Genomic DNA, 25,825 nt, shown 5'->3' with positions numbered 1-25,825 from the left:
TGAGGACGGGCGTTATCGTGCAAAAAAACGATACCGGAAGTCAGCATACCACGGCGTTTGTTCTGTATAGCCCGTCGTAACTTTTTTATTGTTTCACAGTACACGTCTTGATTAATGGTCGTACCACGTTCCATGAATTCAACCAACAACACCCCTTTGGCATCCCAAAACACCGTTGCCATCAGTTTTCTGGCAGAAAAATCTTGCAAGGCTTTTCTTGGTTTGGTAGGCGAATTTGAATGTGCCCACATCTTTGATTGTTCTTTTGTCTCAGGGTTCACGTACTTAATCCAGGTTTCGTCATCGGTCACGATTCTGTTTAACAATGGTTCTCCTTCGTCCTCATAACGTGACAGAAAGTCCAATGCAGAGGCCATTCTTTGAGTTTTGTGGTGGTTGGTAAGAATTTTGGGCACCCATCGTGCACAGAACTTACGGTAACCCAATCTTGCTGTCACTATCTCGTACAAGAGAGTCTTAGAAATCTGTGGAAAACCAGTAGACAACTCCGACATTGAGAAACATCGATTTTCACGAACTTTTGCATCAACTGTCTGAACGAGTTCGTCAGTCACCAATGATGGTCTACCACTCCTCTCTTCGTCATGAATGTTTTCTCGTCCACTTTTAAATAAACGTACCCATTCACGGACAACTCCTTCACTCATAACTCTTGGTCCGTACACGGCACAAAGCTCACGATGAATAGCTGCTGCAGAATATCCTTTGGCTGTAAAAAACCTTATGACAGCACGCACTTCACATTTGGCGGGGTTTTCTATTGCAGCACACATTTCAAACTGCCACAAAAACTAAACTAGTGCAGGTACGACGTTCACTCGACCACGGCTTGATGCCGACTGACCTGTTGAGTGCGTGAACGCACAGATGGCGTCGCTACTCCCCCCACAACCCGCACTGTGACCAATCGGAGGTTACTTTCTGAACCGCCCTCGGACATGGATATTCGACACCTGACAACCAGCATGGTAGCAAGTCTGTTGTGGTGGGGTCGTCATGTACCCTCTTGGTGGTAGCCCCCTGACTACACAGGGATCGCACTGCTGATGCCTGAGCTGCTACCTCCCCGCGTATGCCGAGGAGTAGATGCCTATCCCTCTGGGGCATCAGGACTCCCAGCAAAGGCCATCCTGCCAGGTGGTCTTTGCTGTGGCTGGGTGGTGCCCGTGGGGAGAGCCCCTGGTCGGAGTGGGTGGCATCAGGGTGGATGACCCGCAATGAAGCGTGGTACATCATCTCTCGCTGGTGGGTCTCCACCAGCAGTCTCTAAGCGATCGAGGTCTAACCTCAACGGGAAGAAATATGATCCGAGATCATTTCCCTCCCTGGCCACTCCATCAGAGGAAAGAATGGCTAAAGACGGCAGTGCAGATTATTCACTCCGATACCTCGTCTGTACGCGAGTTGATTGTGAATCATTTATGTTGACGAAGCCTCAGTTTTTTGTGGAGCATTTAGAGGACAAGTTTGGGGAGGTGGAGGGCTTGTCCAAAATGCGCTCTGGGTCAGTTCTAATCAAAACAGCATCCTCTGCCCAGTCTCAGAGGTTGCTTGCTTGTGACAAGTTGGGGGATGTTTCAGTTACCATCACGCCCCATAAGAGTTTAAACATGGTCCAGGGTATTATATTCCACAGGGATCTTCTTCTGCAGTCAGACGATGAACTAGTCGCCAACCTCGAATGACGAGGTGTTCACTTCGTCCGGCGCGTCCATCGGGGTCCGAGGGATAATCAGGTAGCCACCGGTGCCTTCATCTTGGCCTTCGAGGGTGATGTCTTACCCGAAAAGGTCAAGGTGATGGTTTACCTTTGTGATGTGAAGCCATATGTCCCTCCTCTGATGCGGTGTTTTAAATGCTGGAAGTTTGGGCATATGTCTCCCGTGTCTTCACATACAGTTGGCTCTATGATCTGTCGGGATCCACCTGCCCCCTTGATTGTGGGGGGCAATTCACTCTCTGTTGCTCCTGTTGCATCTTCTTCAGGAGCAACACCTCCCCCCCCCCCCCCTCCAACCATTGGGGACATCAGTTCCCCCTTCCTAGCCAGAGAAGCGTAAAACTTCTTCGGCTCCTCTCACCAGGATGGGGTCCCTTGGGGACCTCCCTTCGCAAGTTCAGACCAGTGGAAAAGCGGATACCTGCAAGTGGCTGAAACAACCACCGGTCGCTGGTCGTAGGGCCTCACGGTCGTCGTCCGTCCCTGAGACTGACTCATGGAAGCCCTCCCAGCCAGATCCAGCGAAGGCACAGCGCAAGAAACAGAAGAAGAAAAAGGTTCCCAAGAATCCCAACATTGTGGTGGCACCCGTCCCACTGCTTCCTACAAGCTCAGCGTCTGAGGATGAGGTCGAGATTCTGGCATCTTCTGAAAACCTGGATCTCGCCGGTTCCTCAGATGCAATGGATGTCACTTGCGTGGGTACTGAATCTATGGCAGCAAGTGACCCAATGTCGTAATCTGCCTCCCCAGTCCTTTCACGCCTTTCTCAGCCAGGGACAATACCATCCTTTAGTGGATTTGCAGCGGTTTCTTCCACCATCTAGCTGAGCTCCAATAACTTCTCAGCCTTCACTCTTTTCTCTGTATTGCTCTACAAGAAACTTGGTTTTCGGCAATGCAAACCCCCCGCCCTCCCTGGCTTTTGGGGTTATTATAGGAACCGGGCAGCTTATGAAAGGGTATCTGGTGGCGTCTGCATCTGTGCCCTTCACAGTGAGTCTGTCCCTCTACAAACACCTTTAGAGGATGTTGCTGTTCGGGTGTGGATGCCACAGGCTGTTACTCTCTGCAATCTTTATCTTCCACCAGATGGTGATGACCCGCAGCATGTCCTGGCTGCGCTGATTGCCCAATTGCCGCCACCTTTCGTGTTACTAGGCGACTTCAACACCCATAACCCTTTGTGGGGTGGGTCAGTGGCAACAGGTCGAGGCGCCACCGTTGAGAATGTATTGACAGAGCTCGACCTTTCCATTTTAAATGATGGTGCCTCACACATTTCAGTGTGGCGCATGGCACGTATACCGCCATCGACCTTTCGATCTGCAGCCCTAGCCTCTTACCATCTGTCCAGTGGACTGTGCATGACGACCTGTGTGGTAGTGACCACTTTCTGATCTTTCTGTCACTGCCACAGCATCACTCTTCTGGGCACCCTTGCAGATGGGCTCTGAATAACGCTGACTGGGACTTGTTCTCCTCCACTGCCACCATTGTGCCTCTTTCTAATGAAGCCATTGATGCGGTGGTTCACTCGGTCACCACCAGCATCGTTACTGCCACAGAATCTGCCATTCCCCGTTCTTCTGAGTCCCCTTGGCGGAGGACTGTGCCTAGGTGGTCGCCTGCGATCACCGAGGCGATTAAAGATCGCAGGCGGGTGCTCCAGCGTCACAAGCGGCATCCCTCATTAGAAAACCCCATCGCCTTTAAAAGGCTCTGTGCGCGGGCCCACTGCATCATTTGCCAACACAAGCAGGAGTGCTGGGAACGGTATGTCTCCACCATTGGCTTCCATATCTCTCCATCGCAGGTTTGGGCCAAGATTAGGCACCTCTATGGCTATCGGACCCCTGTCAGCGTCCCTGCCCTCTCACTGAATGGAGCAGTTTGTACTGACTCCGCCATCATTGCAAACCGGTTAGTAGGCCATTTTGCTCTCAGTTCCGCTTCTGTGAATTACCCACTGGCCTTCCGCTCCATTAAAGAGTGGTTGGAACGTCGGAGCCTTTCATTTCACACCCGCCATCATGAATCCTACAATGTTCCATTCAGTGAGTGGGAATTCCACACTGCCCTAGCCGCTTGCCCTTATACAGCTCCCGGGCCAGATCGCATCCACTGTCAGATGCTGAAACACCTCTCAGTGGACTGCCAGCAACCCCTCCTCGACCTTTACAACCGTATCTGGGTCGAGGGTGAGTTTCTGTCGCAATGGCAGGAAAGCATTGTTATCCCCCTTTTGAAACCTGGCATGAACCCATTGGAGATGGATAGTTACCGTCCCATTAGCCTCACCAATGTTCTTTGCAAGTTGCTCGAACGCATGGTGAGCCGGCGGTTGAGTTGGGTACTCGAGTCTTGGGGCCTTCTTGCTCCATCTCAGGGTGGGTTCCGTAAAGGCAGCTCTGCCGCCGACAATCTGGTGAGCCTGGAGTCAGCCATCCGTACGGCGTTTGCCCGCCATCAGCACCTTGTGGCTGTCTTTTTTGACATGCGAAAGGCGTACGATACCACATGGCGCCATCACATCCTCTCTATGCTTCATGGTTGGGGTCTTCGGGGTCCGCTGCCGATTTTCATATGAAATTTTCTGTCGCATCGTACCTTCCGCATGCAAGTCGTGGCCTCCCATAGTTCCCCCCGAGTTCAGCAGAATGGGGTACCACAGGGGTCTGTCTTAAGTGTCTGCCTGTTTTTAATTGCAATTAACAGGCTCACTGTGGCAGTGGGAACGTCTGCCACAGCTTCCTTGTATGCTGACGACTTCTGCCTCTACTATAGCTCCATTGGCATTGCAGCTGCTGAACGTCAGCTGCAGGGCGCTATCCGCAAGGTGCAGTCTTGGGCTGTAGCGCATGGCTTCCAGTTTTTGGCTGCCAAGACCTGCGTTATACATTTCTGCCGGTGACGCACTGTTCACCCTGAGCCGCGGCTTTATCTTGCTGACGACCTTCTTGCTGTGGTGGAGGCAATTCAGTTTCTGCGTGTGGTTTTTGATGCCCGGTTGACTTGGCTCCCACATATTCGGCAGCTTAAACAGATGTGTTGGCGGCATCTTGATGCTCTGTGATGCTTGAGCCACACCAGCTGGGGCACCGACCGATCTACCCTCTTACGGCTCTACCAGGCGTTAATCCAGTCCCGTCTGGATTATGGGAGCCTGGCTTATGGTTCAGTATCCCCTTCTGCATTGCGGGTACTGGACCCAATCGTTCACAGTGGGATCCAACTTACCATTGGAGCTTTTCAGATCAGCCCTGTGAACAGCATACTTGTGGAGGTAGGTGTCCCTCCATTGCAGTTATGGCACCAACGTTTACTGGCTGCTTATGCTGCACATGTTTGTAGCTTGCCCGGGCATCCTAATTATCGTCTCCTGTTCCCTCAGTCAGTTGTCCATCTCCCAGAACGTCAGCCTCGGTCGGGTTGTACGATCGCGGTCCGCGTCAAAGAGCTGCTCTCCAGGCTTGGGGTTTTCCCTCTTCCACCCCCTTTCCAGGCCCCCCTGCGTACACCCCCGTGGCGTGTGCCACGCCCTTGCCTTCGGCTCGAATTGGCACAGGGCCCGAAGGACTCAGTCCCACCAGAGGCCTTCCACCACCGCTTTCTTTCCTTCCTTGCCATTTATCAGGGCTCTCACATTGTTTACACCGACGGTTCAATGGTTGCTGGCCGTGTCGGTTATGCTCTCACTCAAGGGTACCATTACGGACAACGCTCATTGCCGGCTGGCCGCAGCATTTTCACAGCTGAGCTGGTCGCCATCTTTCGTGCCCTGCTCAGGTGCTCAGGTGCCATGCTCAGGTGAGTCCTTCATTATCTGTAGCGACTCCCTGAGCAGTTTACGAGCTGTCGACCAGTGCTTCCCTCGCTCTTGTCTGGTGATGGCTGTCCAGGAGTCCCTTCATACTCTTGCCCGTTGGGACCACTCAGTGGTCTTTGTGTGGACCCCTGGTCATGTCGGCATCCCGGGCAATGAACATGTTGACCGTCTGGCCAAACAGGCCACCAGCGAACAAACTCTGGACATTGGCCTCCCGGAGACTGATTTGCGAGCAGTCATACGCCTCAAAGTTTTCACGCTTTGGGACGCTGAATGACGCAATCTGACCACACCCAATAAACTCCATGCTATCAAGGAGACGATGACTGTGTGCTGGTCATCCATGCGAGCCACTCGCAGGGACTCACTTGTCCTTTATGGCTCTGCATTGGCCACACCCGGCTGACGCACAGATATTTACTGCGCCGTGAAGACCTTCCTCTATGTCGCTGTGGGGCGGCTTTGACAGTGGTCCACATTTTGTTGGCCTGTCCCCTTTTAGCTGTGCTCAGGCAGACATTTGTGCTGCCTGATACGCTCCCTGCCCTTTTAACAGATGACACTGCCGTGGCAGGCTTAGTTTTGTGTTTTATTCGGGCAGGGGGCTTTTATCACTTAATCTAAGTGTTTGTCTTTTTTTGTGTTGAGTCTGGCCTTTGGCCTACAATTTTAGACTCAGTTTTTAATGTGTTTGTCGGTAGTTGCCTTTTCCTTTTTTGTCTCTATGGTCGGACAACCACTGTCACACTCTGTGTGATTTTAATTCGTTTTGTCTGATCTCTGTCTGAGTCTTTCTTGTCCTGTGTCATCTGTTGTCGTCTCCATTATTCATTTTTATTCTGTGTGGGTGTTTGCAGTTCTGGAAAAAGGGACCGATGACCATTGCAGTCTGGTCCCTTCAGTCTCACAAACCAACCAACCAACCACTGCCCTCTTACGACAGGGTTATGTCATAAAGGCAGCACCCAAATTTGCTCCAACAGTTCCACCAGCAACAGTACATGACTCCGTTATCTACCAATGTACACCACATAGTCAGCATCAGTAATATCAACACGAAGTGCATAAGCTGGTCCTGTGCCCTCAGCCTCATTAGATTATGAGTCCCTCGCAAAAGCCCAGTCCACTAACTCCATGCTATGTCAGCACCCGAATTCCAACCTTGTCCACCAGCTCCACAAGGTCCCTGGCACTGACCTGCTTGTTTTGTGCAATCTCCTTTCCAACTCCACAGACACCAATAGCTCCAAAGACTGCATCTGCCCCTACCTTCTTCCACCCACTCCCTCTGTGCCTTCAGCAAACCAGCTTTCAACTGCGTGCATGGATTGGCTACCTTCATCCAGTAATGTTTTCTCTGGTACAGCATCCAACAGGACTATTGTATTTGGATTCGTGTCTTCATCCTGTGCCAGCATGCTAAACTGGGCATCATGTTAATGCACCTGTTGCCTCATTTCTCCCTGTCAAGCCCTGATTCTTCCATGTACACAAAGATATCGTTGGCCTCCTGCCACCCTCAGACCATTTTGCACACTGGCTGGAAGCCATCCCAGTCCCGGACATTTTTGCGGAAATGGTTGCCAAGGAATTTATCAATTCCTGGGTTTCGCATTTTGGCTGTCCCAACCACTAAACATTGAACCACTGTTGCCAGTTCACTTCCTGTTTATTCAGAACCCTGTTGAAAACCTGGAACACATTCGTTCATTTTACTGCTAGCTACCATCCTGCAGCCGATGGCATGGTGGAATGTATCCACCATATGTTAAAATCTGTCCTTGCCTACTATGGCATTAAATGGTCCGTCACCCTGCCACTGGGCCTGTTATGTTTGTGGGTGGCTGACAAGGCCAACTTGGATTCATCCACCGCGGGCCTTGTATACGGGCAACCCCTAGCCCTACCAGGTGACTTTTATCAAGCCGCAGCCTCACCCTTGCTTCTACCTGTGTTCCAGTTTACATTCAGCAGATCTGAGATTGCGTGGCCCAGCTATTACCAAACCTTCCACGGTGCCATGGCAAGTGCAAGACTATTATACACTGCAACCTTGCATCATGCACTCACATGATGCTATGCATCAACATCTGCTAGCCTCCACTTTGCCCTCAGTACTCCAGTCTTCACCTCGTATCACAATGAAATGACAAAGTAGTTACCATGCATCTCCATGACACCCCTTCAGTTGTGTTCATCGACAGATTAAAGCTAGCTTACGTGCTCACTCTTGACGATATCTTTATGTTGCCGATAGTTGAGGTCTCCTTGCCCACCACTAGTGCTGCTGATGTTACCACTGGTGCTGCCCTCAACACTTCCAGCGCCACCCTGGACACCAACAGCACTGCTCCTGATGGCGCCCCCACCAGCTACTTTGAACCACCAGGCAGTGCCTGGGACCCAAACACAGCCACCTCACTCCACACAGCTACCACTCCCTCCTGCTCCTGCTTCTTAGAGCACACGGAGCCTGACATCAAACGCACGACACCCAATACTGAGCCTGACACTGAGCTCCCACCACCAGTCGGAGTGTCAGGCGCCGCTCCTCCAGCAGCCTTGTGAGCCAACTCCAAAACTCAGCCCCCAACACCTCAGAATCGACACCAGCACTCTCGCTGGTTCCTGCACACTCCAACGTGCTACACATGCTGGTGCTGGCGACAAAGTGCGTGACTGTCCTTGCCTTTCTTGTGAGTACCTACCGTCCCCCCCCCCCCCCCCCCCCCCCTCCCATTCCGTGCTCAGCAAGAGTGCACCACATTACAGCTCCTCGTGCCGTGTGATGCTCCCTCTGCATCCATTGCTGTGCCATACAGCACTTTTTCCAAGTTGCAGTGCTAGCTAAATCACTGCCCACCAGGCATGCCATCAGCTCTATGGTACAGCATGCTGTCATGCCAGTCACACATCGTGTGTTCTGGACTGCCACCACGCACAGCCTGTCGCCCGGGTCACATTCCACAACACCCCACCTGCCTGGGGCTGAGGAGCTGCCCACTGCTGTTATGTGCTGTTGCACTACCATGCAGCCAGCTGTTTTTCTCCAACTGCATGCTGAGCTGGCATGGCCTGCTGTTAACACCGTGCCTGCGAGGCAGAATAGATCTTGTCTGTCACCTGCCCCTGCTACTCGACTGATCTGCCCAAATGCCACCACCATCGACAATGCTGACCGACATGGCACCTGCACCCCAGCCTCTGATCCCTCAGACCCACATTTGGTCTTGCTACACTGACATCCTTCTCTCATAATGGGAGGGCGAGGGGGGAGACAATGTGCTGCCTTTCTAAATTCTAAAATTATGTGAGTTGCACAATCTGCCTTAGTAGATGCTTTTCCCTCACAGGCGCACCTAGATGCTCTCCAAAGCACCCGTGCTATAGTGGGCAGCTGCTGATGTGAACATCTTTCCTCCCACTACCGCAACATGCCTACTGTAGCTTCAGCTCAGGATTCCCATAGGCATGCAAGGCAGTCACTTAGGAGAGCCCGTCTTTCAATTCCAGAGGCCTGTAATTTCATGTGCAGCAACACACACAACCCCTGTATGATGTATTCCTTCATGCCGGTGCCATGCGTTAACGTGGACCATCCCATTTAGGTCTCATACACTTCTGAATCTGCCTTACCCCACGATGGCACTCTGTCACTGTATTTCTTTTATTTATTTATTTTTTCATTTATTTTCACAACCTCTATGAGGGGTAAAGTTTTAGTGTTTATGTTGAATTTTCTAACAGGTGCTAATTTTAGTGAAGGCTCCAACCCATGTATCTAACATGTTTGCTTCTGTGGCAGAACTGATGAACTAAGAACCTTACCTTTGCAAATCACACCTCAAATTTGTGTATTTTTCATTTTTTCCATGTTATTTTGTTTAAATAATAGGTAGCAGTTTGTCTAACCTAATAAATGCCTTGCGTTACCAAAAACCATCTCCACACCTTTTTGTTGCTTCACTGGAACATGTGTTCCATATAACTTTTTGCCGTCTTCTGTTTCCCTCAAGTTCACTCACCCAGTGGTGGTGATGTGCTTTGTGCAGTGTGAAACACTTACAGCACTGCACTGTGTTTCCTTAGTTTGCACGTTCATTATCTTGGACAGTTGTTGATATACAGTATCCAATTACCACAACTCTGCTGCGTTCTTCAGTATATCAATATTGTGTTATTTATATTATGTAATACACAGTGAATCACCAAACCATGCCTGTGACACTGTTAAATTTCCTTCTTCCACAAGAGCAGTGACTTGATTATGAATGTGCTATTGAGGATGGGATGTGGCTCAGGGTGATACTGCCATCAAATGTGAGGATACAGTCTAATACAACAAAGTACTCCAGAATTACGTATCTCTGTAGATAAGATGATCATACCAGGAAGTTAAGCAGCCTGGCATCTCTAAACATGTCCACACCATGTTTAGGTCACTAAGCCTCAGTTTTTGAAATTATCACCACCACCAGTCATCACTAATAAGCGCTTTACTGCTTTCAACTGGAGAGTTGGCACCGTGATTGGGACGATTATTTACTGACCAGGACGTCAAGGGCTCAAATTCCCAAGCTTAATTAAAAGTATTTAATAAAACTAAATAGGGATAAGAATATCTTGTAGAACAAAGTGGCAATTATATCAAAACGTTAGAAACAGTCAAAATCTAAATGCAGCAGCCCATTACAAACAGTATTGTAAGGTGCTTAAAAATGTTATTAGGAAGGCAAAAAGTATGTGGTATGCAGATAGAATAGCTAAGTCTCAGGATAAAATTAAAACCATATGGTCAGTCGTAAAGGAAGTTGCTGGTCTGCAGAGACAGGTCGAGGATATAGAATCAGTGCGTAGTGGGAATGTCTGTGTTACTGATAAGTCACATATATGTACAGTATTTAATAATCACTTTCTGAATATAGCAGGTGAACCAAATAGAAACCTAGTCCCAACAGGGAATCATATAGCGCTCTTAGAAAAAAGTGTTCCGAGACTGTTACCTGAAATGCTCCTCCATGATACTGACAAGAGGGAGATTGAGTTAATAATTAAATCACTAAAGACCAAGAACTCTCATGGATATGACGGGGTATCTAGCAGAATACTGAAGTATTGTTCTATGTATGTTAGCCCATTTCTCAGCCATATCTGTAACTTTTCCTTTAGGAGTGGTCGGTTTCTTGACCGATTAAAGTACTCGGTAGTGAAGCCACTTTATAAAAAGGGAGACATTGATAATGTTGACAATTTTAGACCTATTTCTATGCCATCGGTGTTTGCTAAAGTTATCGAGAAGGTTGTATATACAAGGTTACTGGAGCATTTAAATTCACATAATTTGCTGTCAAATGTTCAGTTTGGTTTTAGAAATGGCTTAACAACTGAAAATGCTATATTCTCTTTTCTCTGTGAGGTTTTGGACAGATTAAATAAAAGGTTGCGAACGCTAGGTGTTTTCTTTGATTTAACGAAGGCTTTTGACTGTGTTGACCACAAAATATTACTGCAGAAGTTGGACCATTATGGAGTAAGGGGAGTAGCTTACAATTGGTTCGCCTCTTACTTTAAGAACAGAAAGCAGAGGGTAATTCTCCGCAATATTGAGAGTGGTAATGATGTTCAGTCCCAATGGGGCACTGTTAAGTGGGGCGTTCCCCAAGGGTCGGTGCTAGGGCCACTGCTGTTTCTTATTTATATAAATGATATGCCTTCTAGTATTACAGGTGATTCAAAAATATTTCTGTTTGCTGATGACACCAGCTTGATAGTGAAGGATCTTGTGTGTAATATTGAAACAGTAACAAATAATGTAGTTCATGAAATACGTTCGTGGCTTGTGGAAAATAAGTTGATGCTAAATCAGAGTAAGACTCAGTTTTTACAGTTTCTAACTCACAATTCAACAAGAACCGATATTTTGATCAGACAGAATAGGCATATTATAAGCGAGACGGAACAGTTCAAGTTCCTAGGCGTTCGGATAGATAGTAAGCTGTTGTGGAAAGCCCATGTCCAGGATCTTGTTCAGAAGCTAAATGCTGCTTTATTTACCATTAGAACAGTATCTGAAATAAGTGATACTTCAACACGAAAAGTAGTCTACTTCGCATATTTTCATACGCTTATGTCATATGGTATTATTTTTTGGGGTAATTCTTCTGATTCAAAAAGGGTATTTTTGGCTCAAAAACAAGCTGTTCGAGCTATATGTGGTGTAAGTTCGAGAACGTCTTGTCGACCCCTATTCAAAAATCTGGGAATTCTGACATTGCCCTCACAGTATATATTTTCTTTAATGTTGTTTGTTGTTAGCAATATTAGCCTATTCCCAAGAGTTAGCAGCTTTCACTCAGTTAATACTAGGCAGAAATCAAATCTGCATGTAGAATGCACTTCCTTGACTCTTGTGCAGAAAGGAGTGCAGTATTCTGCTGCATCCATTTTCAATAAGCTACCACAAGAACTCAAAAATCTTAGCAGTAGCCCAAACTCTTTTAAGTCTAAACTGAAGAGTTTCCTCATGGCTCACTCCTTCTATTCTGTCGAGGAGCTCCTGGAAGAGCTAAAAAATTAAGCAAATTCCAGTGTTACATTGTTGATTTTCTTCATTTAAACTTACGACTTGTCACCTGAATATGTTTTTTTATATTTCATTTTATCTGTTTCTAATATCGTGTTATAATTTCACGTATTGACTCGGTCCATGACCATGGAGACTTCTCCTTAATTTGGTCCCACGGAACAATAAATAAATAAATAAAATAAATTAACTTAATGCAATAATTACAGGATAATGCAATAACAAAGATAAGAATAATACATATGCAGATGTAGATAAGCATAACACGCGCCATTTCATATTGTGACTGAGGCATTCACTTACCATTAACTAACTACACACAGATTCATTTTTGTTAATAAAGTCAGAGGTTGTTTTCTGGTGACCATTAGGCAAAAGAAATGAATATGCACCATACTGTGCTGCCTGGAAAAAAACTACAAAATATTTTTTAAAAAACTTGATTTCAAAGTGGTGCAAACATTGGCAACTTGCTTTAAATGTGCAGAAATGTAAAATTTTGCACTTCACAAAATACAGAATAGAAGTATGCTAAGAGTGCAATATCAAAATTGACAGTTGGTATCTATAAGTTCATACAACTGTAACAATTTGTGGGGATATGAAATGCAATGATCTCATAGGTTCAGTCATAGATATTGTAGATGGTAGAAATTGGTTCATTGACAGGATATTTGCAAATAGAGTCATTCTATAAAGGAGACTGCTTGCAAGATACTTATGCGCCCATCTCTTGAGTATCACTCAGGTATGTGGGATCCATACCAAATAAGATTAACAGAGAATATTAAGCTTACTCAAACAGTGGTAACACAGAGGATCATAGGTTGTTCAACTAATGGGAGGGAGCTATGGAAAGTTGAAAAACCTAAGTTGACAGATTGAATTGAACTTTATTTGATGCTGTAGGATTACATGGTGTACAGTGAATGTACATGTAATATAGGACATGTCAAAAACACAAAAACCTTCATTATCACATACTTCATAACTATTCTAACATCATTGATTATAATTAACAATATTTACAAATTTAATGTGAGCAATGCTCATCAATTCTGTAACTTTCCTTTTCCACCAGATAGTATTTAAAGTTCTTTGACAACTTAGTGTAATGTGCATTGTCATGCAGTTTTCAGGCAGACTTCTTAGTAATTTGATATCTGAGTACTGGCGTCCTTTTTCAAGCATTGTCAGTGGGTGGGATGTCCGCCCCCAGTAGCTGAGTAGTCAGCGCAACAGAATGTCAATCCTAAGGACCTGGGTTCAGTATCCAGCTGGATCGGAGATTATAAATATGACAGAGCTGAGTTTATTACGGGCAGAATTAATATGTTGTTTCCATTTCAGTTTGTTACTCACAGTAATACATAAGAATCTAGTGGATTCTACTTCTTCTTTTAGTCTCATTTGATCCACCTCTAAACCCATGTGCACAGCCTTCTCTTTATTTTTTTATAGCAAGTACATTTTCCAGAAGCCATTGAGCTGTGGTGTTTGTAGATATGTATGCTCTTCTCTCAAGCTGTGCCACAGTTTGGTCATTGTTCAGTAATGTCATGTCATCTGCATACAAAATTTTCTTCTCTTTCTCTTCATTACCTATGTCATTAACAAACAGATTAAAAAGCAATGGCCCCATTACTGGTCCCTGCGGCACTCCATATTTGATGGTTTTGGTTTCTGACTGATATGCATCCCTTATTGATACATATTGCACATATTGGTCGCACAAGTGATGCCCAAGATTAAGAAAGTTCTTGAGGTTGAAATTCTCATCATGGATGATGTCGCATAGGAATACATGCAGATCATTTCTCCTGGGGAATGTTTCTAGTTTACATGTCCCTGCAACAGTTTGGACAATCTGGAAGGGGTGTACTGTAATCGACTCCCTCTGACATCAGTGCAGATCATCTGCCACCATTAACATGTGAATGTGACTAACGGGATCTCATTGTCTGTTGGCTGCATCTGCAGGGCATTCTTCAGTACTGCAGCAGGGACGTAGTTAGAAATGCATGACCAAGTTGTCCTTTACTTATTAACCAATGAATCCTTGAAGAAATACTGTGGTAGCTGCAATGGCACAACCTGTGTCTCACAGGCATAATGCGACTTTCTCATGACAGAATGCTCACACAGAGCCAGCAGAGAAACAGGGCTGGTGGTGTCAGTATCCTTATTCGCCAAGTAGCATATCGGCACTACAGTGCAAGGATAGATGACGTCTGGCACACTCAGCCAGTGTTCCAATGTCACCAGCAGAAAGTGAGAAGGCACTCTTTAAGTTGAGCTGAGGACTCTGGGACATCAGCTGGTGACAAGTGATGGCAGACACTGAGTGGTTTGCATGACGGCATGTAGACCAGTGGCTCCAGTTAGTAGACACCACTGCTTGGTGAGGGCCAATGTGATGTAGCAGCACATTCAATTAATGACTAGCCAGGAGGCTCTGCCAGTCAAATGCAAGATACTGAATGATATAGCCAGCAGAGACAGGAATATTTATAGTCCTTATACCCAGGTGCATAAGGAGGCAAGTTCCTGTCACATAACCTGAATTTGTAAATGGCACATTATGCTGCACTATGTAGCAGTATGGTCAGCCACCAATGATCATTTGTGCTAGCACTATTTCAGCTTCCACCGGCAGAACTGGGGCTACAGATGTTCTGCATCTTACATGGCTAGTTGCAAGGGCCCCCTTGCATCTTAGACTGTGTCAGATTATTAGACAAACGTCAGAGTGCTCTCCATACACAATTAGAATGGGAAGAAACCCTGATTTGTAGCACAGTGTTAAATACCCTCTGCCATACAAATCACGGTACTTTCTTGAATATGTGTGTGGGTTACATGCAGAGACTTCATGAACTCAACGACTCGTGAAGATATTTCCCAGGTACATATTAAGGTACTCTTTGGTTCCATGCTGTGACATTGTTCTTATCCTAATTATTTGTGTATTGTAATGTACATAAGCTGTGGCATAAAGCTCATTTCAGTATCATTTATCCTTCTAATGTAACGATTTTCATAAATTTAATTGTACATGCGTAGTACACTCTAAGCCAAATAAAAAGATGCACCAAGAAGGAATTATCCAAAATGAACAGAAATCAGTAGATGTGATGTGCATATACGTACAAACAAATGATTATATCTAAAAACAAAGATGATGTGACTTACCAAATGAAAGTGCTGGCAGGTCGACAGACACACAAACAGACACAAACACACACACACAAAATTCAAGCTTTCGCAGCAAACTGTTGCCTCATCAGGAAAGAGGGAAGGAGAGGGAAAGACAAAAGGATGTGGGTTTTAAGGGAGAGGGTAAGGAGTCATTCCAATCCCGGGAGCGGAAAGACTTACCTTAGGGGGAAAAAAGGACGGGTATACACTCGCACACACACACACACACACACACACACACACACACACACACACACACACACACATATCCATCCACACATATACAGACACAAGCAGACATATTTAAATATGTCTGCTTGTGTCTGTATATGTGTGGATGGATATGTGTGTGTGTGTGTGTGTGTGTGTGTGTGTGTGTGTGTGTGTGTGTGTGTGTGCGAGTGTATACCCGTCCTTTTTTCCCCCTAAGGTAAGTCTTTCCGCTCCCGGGATTGGAATGACTCCTTACCCTCTCCCTTAAAACCCACATCCTTTTGTCTTTCCCTCTCCTTCCCTCTTTCCTGATGAGGCAACAGTTTGCTGCGAAAGCTTGAATTTTGTGTGTGTGTTTGTGTTTGTTTGTGTGTCTGTCGACCTGCCAGCACTTTCATTTGGTAAGTCACATCATCTTTGTTTTTAGATATATTTTTCCTACATAGAATGTTTCCCTCTATTATAACCAAACAAATGATTACAATTTCATAAAAAATTAATCCTTTATTCAAGAGAAAAAGAGATTCACAAACTGAGAAAGTCAATAGCACATTGTTCCACATCTGGCCCTTATGCAAGCAGTTATTCAACTTGGCCTAAGTCCTCCTGAGGGATATTGTGCCAAATTCTGTCCAATTGGCACATTAGATCGCGAAAATACTGAGCTGGTTGGAGGGCTCTGCCCATAATGCCCCAAACTTTCTCAATTAGGAGAAGTCCATTGACCATACTGGCCAAGGTGGGGTTTGGCAAGCACGAAGACAAGCAGTAGAAATCTTGCTGTGTGCAGGCAGGCATTATCTTGGTGAAATGTAAGCCCAGGATTGCTTGCCTCGAAGAGCAACAAAAAAAGGCATCGAATATCACCAACATACCACTATGCTGTGAGTGTGCTGTGGATGACAACCAAAGGGGTTGTGCAATAAAATGAAATAGCACTACATACCATCACTCATTGTTGTCAGGCCATATGGTGGGTAATAGTCAGGTTGGTATCCCACTGTTGTCCAGGGCATCACCGGATACATCTTCTACCTGGAATTCAATGACTGGAGTAGAATTGTCCTCAATGATGTGTTCTGCTTCAAACTGAGCCCCAATTGTCAGTGAAAACTTGTCTCAGGGTGCCCTGGACAGTGGTGGGATACCAACCTGAATGTTGTTAACCATGCAGCTCAACATGCGGGAGTGATGGTATGCAGTGCCATTTCATTTCTTAGTAGGACCTCTTACGTTGTCATCTGCGGCGCCCTTACAGCACAGTGGTACTTCAACGGTATTCTACGCCCGTTTTGTTGCCCTTCACCGCAAACCATCGTGGGCTTACATTTCAGCAAGATACTGACTGCATATGGCGAGAGTTTCTACTGCTTGTCTTCGTACTTGCAAAACCTTTCCTTTGGCCAACAGGGTCGCCAGATCTCTCCTCAGTTGGGAATGTTTGGAGCATTATGGGCAGGGCCTTCCAACAAGCTCAAGATTTTGATGATGTAACTCATCAATTGCACAGAATTTGGCAAGATATCTCTCAGGAGGGCTCAGGAGGTCTAAAATTGTAATAATTTATTTGTCTCTACACTTTCATCACATCTATCAATTTCCTTCCCTTTTGGCTAATTCCTTTGTGAATTCTTTTTATCTTAGAGTGTATAAAGAGGGCCTGACTCTTGATTAGTGTATAACAATTATCTTTTTTTTAAAAAAAAAATTATCTTTCACAACATACTAATGCATACAGAACTTAAGTAAAAAGAGCATACAAATAATATAAAACTGATATAATTTTAATGATATCTATATTGCGTCTGTGATTAATAACCTTCTTTGCATGTACATTGATGAACCAACAAACATTACCGCTGCCCTCACCCCAACCCCCCCCCCCTCCCCCTCCCCTCCCACACCAAAAGATTGAATATCATCTGATGACGTTGCAGGCACATGATGTGGTAAGGAAAATATATAAGCAGAGCAGAGATAAATGGGGAATTATTTTAGTGACAATAAGGGTCACAAATGGGTGACTTTGATAAAGGCCAGAATGTTATGGTGAGGCACCTGGGAACAGGTGTCTCAGAAACAGAAAAGCTGATTGGTTGTTTGCGTACTGTTGTTCTAAATGTCTATGGAAAGTGATTGAAGGACAGTGAAATTGTGAGTAGGTGATACGGTGTTGAATATCCATGCCTCATCAGAGAACTTGCAGGTTGGAGGCTTGCCCACGGTGTAAATTATGATAGACAGCAATCTAGGACAGATCTGATGGTAGAGTACAATTGTGGTGGAAGCACAGGAGTTTCAGAATGTACCATTAGGTACATATTGTAGAATGCAGGGCTCCGCAAAAAGTGGCCCCTACATTTCTCCATGTTGATCCAATGACACTGTCAGTTATGACTGCAGGGGGCATGGGATCATTGAGATTTGACTGTGGATCAATAGAAATGTGTCCTGTGGTTTGGTGAATGACATTTATTCTTACATCAGGTTGAAAGTCATATCCAGAAATGCTGTCGTCCAGACAAATGACTGCACGATTCATGCACTATACTGTGGATGCAGACTACCGTATTTACTCGAATCTAAGCTGCACTTTTTTTCCGGTCTTTCTGATCCAAAAAACCGCCTGCAGCTTAGAAGTGAGTGCAAAGTAAGCAGAAGTTCTGAAAAATGTTGGTAGCTGCTGCCACAACTAACTTTTGCTGTCGAATATATGTAGCGCTACACAGGCATGCTTTGCAGGCACAAAGATAAATACTGGCACCAAAACCACTGCGTCAGTAAATAAATTTAAAAAATGTGGCAGATGAGCTGTGGCCATCCAGTATAATGAGTTAACGAAAAAATATTTATTCGCAAAAACTCACAATGAGAAGAAACTTAAAAAAACAACAGAGAAGTAACAAAAACTAGGAGACTCTATAGTCTTACGGCAAAGATAAAAAACAACACATGACCAAAAAAAACTCTCGCACACTTTTGATATCACTTTGCACCAGACATGAAAAATATCACTGCCACACAGCTTTTTACTCTGCCCCGAGTTTTGACCACTGCATTTTCATACGTTATCCTACTAAGTAAATACAAATTCCGCATTGTTCATCTTCGAATGTAGCAGCATTTCAATGTACTACAAAAATCCAACTGGAAAGACTGTTTGGGATGTTTGTCAATATGGCCAGCTCTACATTCTGAATTCTTTCCTACCTGTGAGAAGAGATGGTTGCTAATAGGAACGTTTATGAATTGTTAACCACATGCAGTATTCACTTCACCATAAGAATAATATGGATATAAACATTTTGCCATGTATTCTTTCGTGTTTGCTGCTCTCTCATTTAAATCCTGTGTGGCTAAAAAACTACGAAACTAGAGCGAGACAACAGCAAACGCAGAAGAATATACATATCATGTCATGTTTATATTCATATTATTCTTATGCCTAATGGTGATACAGTCAGAAATGAAGCACGGCAATTGATTAGATTTTTAAATCTAAGATGACTCTAATTTCTGTGCAGAATGTAATGTACTAAAGAGGCGTCTGCAAAGATTTTCAAACAGAGAAAAATTTTCACTAAACTCTCGTTCACAACATCTTCTATGATACGCAGTCTGTAATTTGGTTCTTGTTGATCATTATCAAAGAAAGCAGCGGTGTAAGTAATAACAAATAGCAGTCTCTTGCCATTGTTTCGCTAATGAGACAATTCATCTCTCTCTCTCTCTCTCTCTCTCTCTCTCTCTCTCTCTCTCTCTCTTTAAAAAGTGGCGGTAGCATGCACAAAAGCAAGCCATGCCGTGAGCGGTGACAGACCATAAACACTCATTATCAGAATGCTACAAACAATGCATACACAGTACAGTACTGTATTTTCAGTTTAGAGTGACGTAAACACCTATAACAAAGAGAACGGCACTTATCAGATCAAAGAAAAATAAGCAATCGATTCAAACCAGACGAAGCACTTGAAAAAGGAAGGGTACCCATGTAAATACGGATGAAGCGCCTGACACATAGCAATGGCTACCTGGTAAAGCTTAACCGCTAAGCTTACGATTCGAACCAAACTACTGTAGCTGTATCGTCATTCGTTCGACCTAATTGTGTCTCATATTACAGTGGACCAACTTTGTTTCGATTTGGAGGTGCGGCCTAAAACTTTTCTCTCCACTTGAATTTCGAGTCTCAAATTTCAGGTGTGGCTTAGATTTGGGAAATTTTTTTTTCCTTGATTTCGAGTCTCATTTTTCAGGTGCGGCTTAGATTCGAGTGCGGCTAAGATTAGAGTAAATACGGTAGTAGCAGTCAGTATTATACTATGGGGAACATTCACCTGGGCTTCCGTGGGAACTGTGGTAGTAATTAAAGGCACCACTACAGCAGTGGACAATGCGAAAATTATTGCGGGCCACCTGCATTTCTTCATGTTTTCACTGACAGCGATGGCATCTTCCAGTAAGATAACTCCGTTACTAGGCCAAAATCGTGCAACAGTGTTTTGAGGTGCGTGATCATGAACTCTTGCAGATGTCTTGGTCACTAAATTTGTACGTTCTGAACCTGCTGGGACACATCTCATGCACTATCTGGTGCCATCTCTGCCAATAACAATTATTGGGACATAATTTATGGATATTGTGTGATGTGTGCATAAACATCTGGTGACACATACCTTCTGAAACCTGCCAGAAACTCATCAAATCCATGACACACAGAATCAATGCTGTATTAGGTTCTAAAGCTGGGCCAACATGCTATTAAGCAGGTGATCCTAATATTTTCATTCATCAGTGTATTTCTCAAGAAAATGGTTCATTCTCATTGTGAATACAAGTTAACTATCAACTGAATTTTAAGATAAGAGGCAAGACTCAGATTTACATCAAAACTTATTCCTATAGAGTAAAAATTGTGAATCTGTCCTATCTTGTGGATAAGCTTAATATTGTACAAAGATAGTATTTTGCTGGCTGTACAAAAGTATTCATTCTTTATATGGATGTTTTTACTATCTTGCACCTGTCTTCAATATCTTTAAATTCCACAGGTTTTTGCATACATCACATATTCATTGTTTGTCATTGGTAACAGTCTCTGAAACTTGAAACATCTGCTGTCTATCAGCTTAGAGCTCCCACTAGTTCACAGATTGTTCATTAAAATGTGTCCACAACCAGCTCACTTGTCAGCCATACATACAAAGTACTCTTATGTTGTTTTTAGTATAAAAATGATGACAGACAGTAAACAGTCATTAAGTTCCTAATGTTATCTATACTAGCCTTAAGTAAGAAATAAAATAGATTATTGTCTCTTTAACAAGAGTTTATGTTGGTGAAATTGCATGAAAATGCTAGAGAAGATATCCAGAAAAAATCAAAAATAAAGAGGAACAGAAGAAGGGAAAGATTTTGATATGATCCACTGCTACAGTCTGTGCTTAACATAGTAGTTTGAAATTTGTCAGTGAGATTCCTCCAGAACATAAAATTCAGGAGGGGATTAGGAACTAGAAACCTACTCAGTTTGGTGTCCAGAATCACTGAAAAAAGTGCAACCAGAAAAATATGTTAAGAGGCAATAAGTAAGTTAATACAGGAAAGGGCGAGAAATGTAAGTACTATAATGACCGTTGGACAGGTTAATATGGTTAGCTGTGTGAATGTCTTTTAATGAAAATCAAGAAAGAACCATCTGAACATATCAGTTGAATGATTTTTAAAAATTAGATAAAAGAATATGTGCACACAACTGTGCAGCCACACTCAGTTAGCATCTGACTTTAAAAAGTCATTTGATGCTCTAGGTGTTAGTGGTTGTATCTTGATACCTCTTAAGTATTTGCTGTAATAAGTTCCTTTTTCAGTTATTGACTAAAATTAGAGACCATGAGATTACTGATAACTTTTTTGTCAGCATCACACTAGAGATAGTAAGAGTGTATAGTTGTTTTATTAGATGTATTTGTATTATTAACTGTATTATGATAATTTATTAAACAGTTACTCTTTTGTAGGTCGTCAAAAAAAGGCGTTTATGAATCTCTGTGGTGTAAGCAGTCCTCTAGTTGATGCTGAAACTGGAGAAGCAGTAGAATGTAAAATAAATAATACAGCAATTAATTGTCCAAGCAATTATGAATGTGTGTCTGCTAATGACACAGATCATGGTGTCTGTTGTATCAGTGAAGGTAGACCAGGTAAGCAGCTGATCATTTTCATTACATATTACAATAAACCAGTAAACCCCCAATTCTCTAAATAATTGACCTCACATGTACAAAACAGATTCAAACTTCTGATTAGAGATGAGTTGCAATGTATTAAGTATTTGACATTAAACATGTAAGTGAGAAGAAGTTTAGAAAAGGATTGAAATTACTTTTACAGTTTGTTGGAAGTTGCTGAGTGCTCTCATTATAAAAGTCTGGACATGCATAGCATGGGTACTGAGGGCTCCATTTTAAGCAAAAGCTAGTTTTTCACAAAACTCAATGTTTATGATGTCATATCTCTGGAAATATAATAATGTTGTACAATGATATAATTTTGCAGGTACCTTCAGTGGTATACATGGATACTGTATACAAAATGTATTGTGAATGGAGTTAGTAGTAAAAATGTCATAAATTGTCGTGCGTGATGCTGAAGCTTTACTGCATGACCAGTAAAAATGTTCTGAGTCATAAATACTTTTCCTTTCATCATTTTTGTGATGCATGTCAGAGAAGAAAAGTTTTCCAAAGTTTTTAAATATGTGTAACATTTTTTATAGAGCATAATCCCAATCATACGTGATTTTAGAACTATCATCTTGACATGTTTGCATGGTTTGTGCATCAAAGACCCAAATACAGTGTGAAGTTACTATCTTATCTCCAGCCACAATAGTTGTAGCAGTGTGCCCACTTTTCGCCAGGAAAGTGCACACAATTCATTTTCTCTAAACTTCAAACTCTTTTCTGTGGTAACACCCAAATGTGACTACTGCTTTGTTTCAGTTTTGAATTGGCACAGCCATAATTCATCATTACTTATATTAAATATTGCTTTTGACCACCTGAAATCATGTTCTTCTGTAGTATTACTTACAATAATAGCTACAATATGGAGAGAATAGATTGCGACTCATACCAAAGAGGACACGTTGAGTCGCAGACAGGCACAGTGAGAAATAATGCTAGAAATACTCCAGCTTTTGGAGAAAGTCTTCTTGTGGAGTAGCAAATTCACACAACAATAACTCTCACACACAATGAAGCACTTATACCATTAAATTCATTTGTAATGTCATCTCTATTTAGTCCTCTACAGAAAAGTAGTTGATTCTCAAATCCACATAGGGCAATACCTTATGTTGTCGAATCACATTGTACGCCAAGAAAATTCATACATTATGAGTGCTTGTAAGATATTCATGTCACTTTGACACATTACATTTTCCTTCTGTTACATATTTCTTGTTGGTTAGAGAGCAGTGTATTGCTTTTGGGACCAGAGTTTATCAGCCAAAGTGCTCTGGTAGGTCCCTTGCTGCCATAATACCATTAAGATTTATGAACACTTCACTGTCTTATCATATGTGTGACTGATCAGCCATCTAATGAATTCTGATCACACATAGCCATTTTCTTCTATTAACTCCTTCAGATAAGTCTTGGTAGGATTCACTAGCCATATAATTTCTCAGGATTTGGATTTCATCACCTCTATTTCCACTTCTTATGTTCATGGCTAACAAGAATGATTATTTTAAGACAACATTCACACTGCTTTTGTTTTATGGAAACGTAGTGTAATCTTGCACTTACAGGGTAAAGTATTCAAGTGTAGTTTGATGAAAATTATGGTGAAACAGTGACGTGTTCATGGCACTTGCTCAGTATGGACTCCTTCAGGTATTTTTTGGATGGCTCTGATTATGTTAAAGAGATTGCTCTACAAATGGGAGGAGGCTGTGGTCATACATCAAAATAATATAGTTCAGTATATCTCAAAAAGAATTGTCATCCATTTCTTTGAACTGGTAACTGCATGGATTTTCTGCAATTTTCCCATGACTTTTGTCTTAGCATAAACCCAAATACGCCTGCCCACAGGGTCGATAACAACCCTACCATGACCCAACATGGCCAAAATATTATTCTCACTGGTCAAACATAAAACTGTCAGAATGTGCAGAAAATGTAATGTAAATTTGCATGACAAATGCTTTGCTGAGTTTATGCATAATGATATTATGTTTATCTAAAAACAAAGATGATGTGACTTACCAAACGAAAGCGCTGGCATGTTGATAGACACACAAACATACACACAAAACTCAAGCTTTCGCAACCAACGGTTGCTTCTTCAGGAAAGAGGGAAGGAGAGGGAAAGACAAAAGGATGTGAGTTTTAAGGGAGAGGGTAAGGAGTCATTCCAATCCCGGGAGCGGAAAGACTTACCTTAGGGGGAAAAAAGGACAGGTATACACTCTCCCCCCCCCCCCCCCCCCCCCCCCCACACACACACACACACACACACACACACACGCATATCCATCTGCACATACACGGACACAAGCAGACATTTGCCTTTACAAATAAGCCAACCAAAGCTGACTACTGATGATCAAGTGTGTGCCTTCATAGTTATTCTATTTATGGTTTGTTATAACGTCAAGTTTAACACATATATTTCAGAACAACACAACACATATGTCACGGTACAAGTTGACAAGCAAGACATGTGTACACGTTAGCATTCGAATGAGCACTGAGTCCCAGTCTAGCGGCCGCTGCTCGGCTGGCCGCTTAGGTGGTGCAGCTGCTGCATGGCTGGCAGACAGCGCCGCACGTAGAGGACGCGCGTAATTGCGCGGTGGCGCTTTGAATGATCGGCGAGTCACAACACTTTTCCCCCCTTTGAAATTGTTGCACTGGTCTTGATGGAGGTGTCCTGGAGATGACTAACATCCATAGGCGTTGTTTGACTCGCCGTAAAGCCTCGAGGAGGCGGCTTCCCATACGGACGGAAGTGTCCCCGATGATAACAGGTCAAGATGACAGGAGACGTAGGGGTCGAATCTGCTGGGGCCCCATGCACCAATCTGCCCATTGCGGCAAGTCCAGTTGATATGACAGGAGACATGGGCGATGTGTCGGTGTCCGTTGGAGGAGGAGGCGAGTAGATTTGCTCTGACAGAGGATGGTCATCCGGTTCCTGCATGGGCACGTCTCCTGGTGGTGTCCGTTCTTGTGCTAGCATCGCGATGACGGTGAGAGGGCTGCGTTGTGAGTATTGAGAGATGCCAAGATCCCGAGCGTCAGGTAGAGCCGAAGGTGGTGTAGCGGCATTCGGAACAGGCGTTGCCGGCACATGAGGCCGAAGCTGGTCCGAATGTCGCACTGCAACACCCGTCTGGATTTCATACAGGCATCTGCCACGGTGTCTTAAGATGCGGCCCGGGCTCCATTTTGGCTGCTTGCCAGATCCCCGTACCCAGACGAGGTCGTTGTCGGTGAACTGGCCAAGTGAAGGCACCCGCGGCCGTGAGGTGGAAGGCCGCAGAAGATGAAGTAGCGTGCGGGGCTGTCGGCCATGTAAGAGCTCAGTCGGACTGTGGTCGCCCATGGGGGTGAAACGGTAAGATGCAGAAACTGGAGAAGCGCATCATCATCAGCAGCAGAAGGAGTCAGAAGTTTCCGCATCTGAGCCTTAAATGTGCGGACCAGTCGTTCAGCCCCACCGTTGGATTGTGGATGGAACAGCAGGGCCGTGACATGCATAACTCCGTGACGAGCGCAAAAATCCGCAAATTCGGAAGAGGCAAATTGCGGACCATTATCAGTAACAAGAGTAGAGGGGAGGCCTTCCAAAGAAAAAATGCGGGCGAGAGCACTGGTGGTTGCCGCGGTGGTAGGCGACGTGCAACGGACAATGAAAGGAAAGTTAGAGTAGGTGTCAATTGCGAGGAGCCAATAAGTACCTAAAAAGGGTCCTGTAAAGTCAGCATGAATGCGCTCCCAGGGCTTCTCAGGCAAAGGCCACGGCGACAAAGATGACTTTAGGGCAGCTGCCTGTGACACACAAGGGCCGCAGGCAGCGACCATGTGTGCTATTTCAGAGTCAATGCCAGGTCAGTACACATGACGGCGCGCCAGGGATTTTGTGCAAGAGACATCCCAGTGCCCTTGGTGAAGGAGGCGCAAGACCGAAGCATGCAAAGACACAGGTACCACAACACGCGGCGAAGCATTGTCAGTGGAAAGGA

At 44.3% G+C, this 25,825-nt stretch overlaps 1 protein-coding gene across 2 annotated transcripts in view; it reads left to right on the top strand.

Moving 5' to 3' along the window:
* Positions 1–25,825, top strand: part of LOC124795290 (balbiani ring protein 3-like) — a 259,410-nt gene that overhangs the window by 180,867 nt on the left and 52,718 nt on the right. For both annotated transcript variants that reach the window (XM_047259248.1, XM_047259249.1), the window contains one exon: positions 21,588–21,770. In XM_047259248.1, the coding sequence (XP_047115204.1) occupies positions 21,588–21,770 (183 nt within the window). The remainder of the gene's footprint in view (positions 1–21,587; positions 21,771–25,825) is intronic.

The sequence above is a fragment of the Schistocerca piceifrons genome, chromosome 4 (genome assembly GCF_021461385.2).
Source record: "Schistocerca piceifrons isolate TAMUIC-IGC-003096 chromosome 4, iqSchPice1.1, whole genome shotgun sequence".
In the NCBI taxonomy this organism is placed as follows: domain Eukaryota; kingdom Metazoa; phylum Arthropoda; class Insecta; order Orthoptera; family Acrididae; genus Schistocerca; species Schistocerca piceifrons.
Note: the sequence above shows the minus strand (reverse complement) of the source record. Positions and strands in the feature narration are given on the sequence as shown.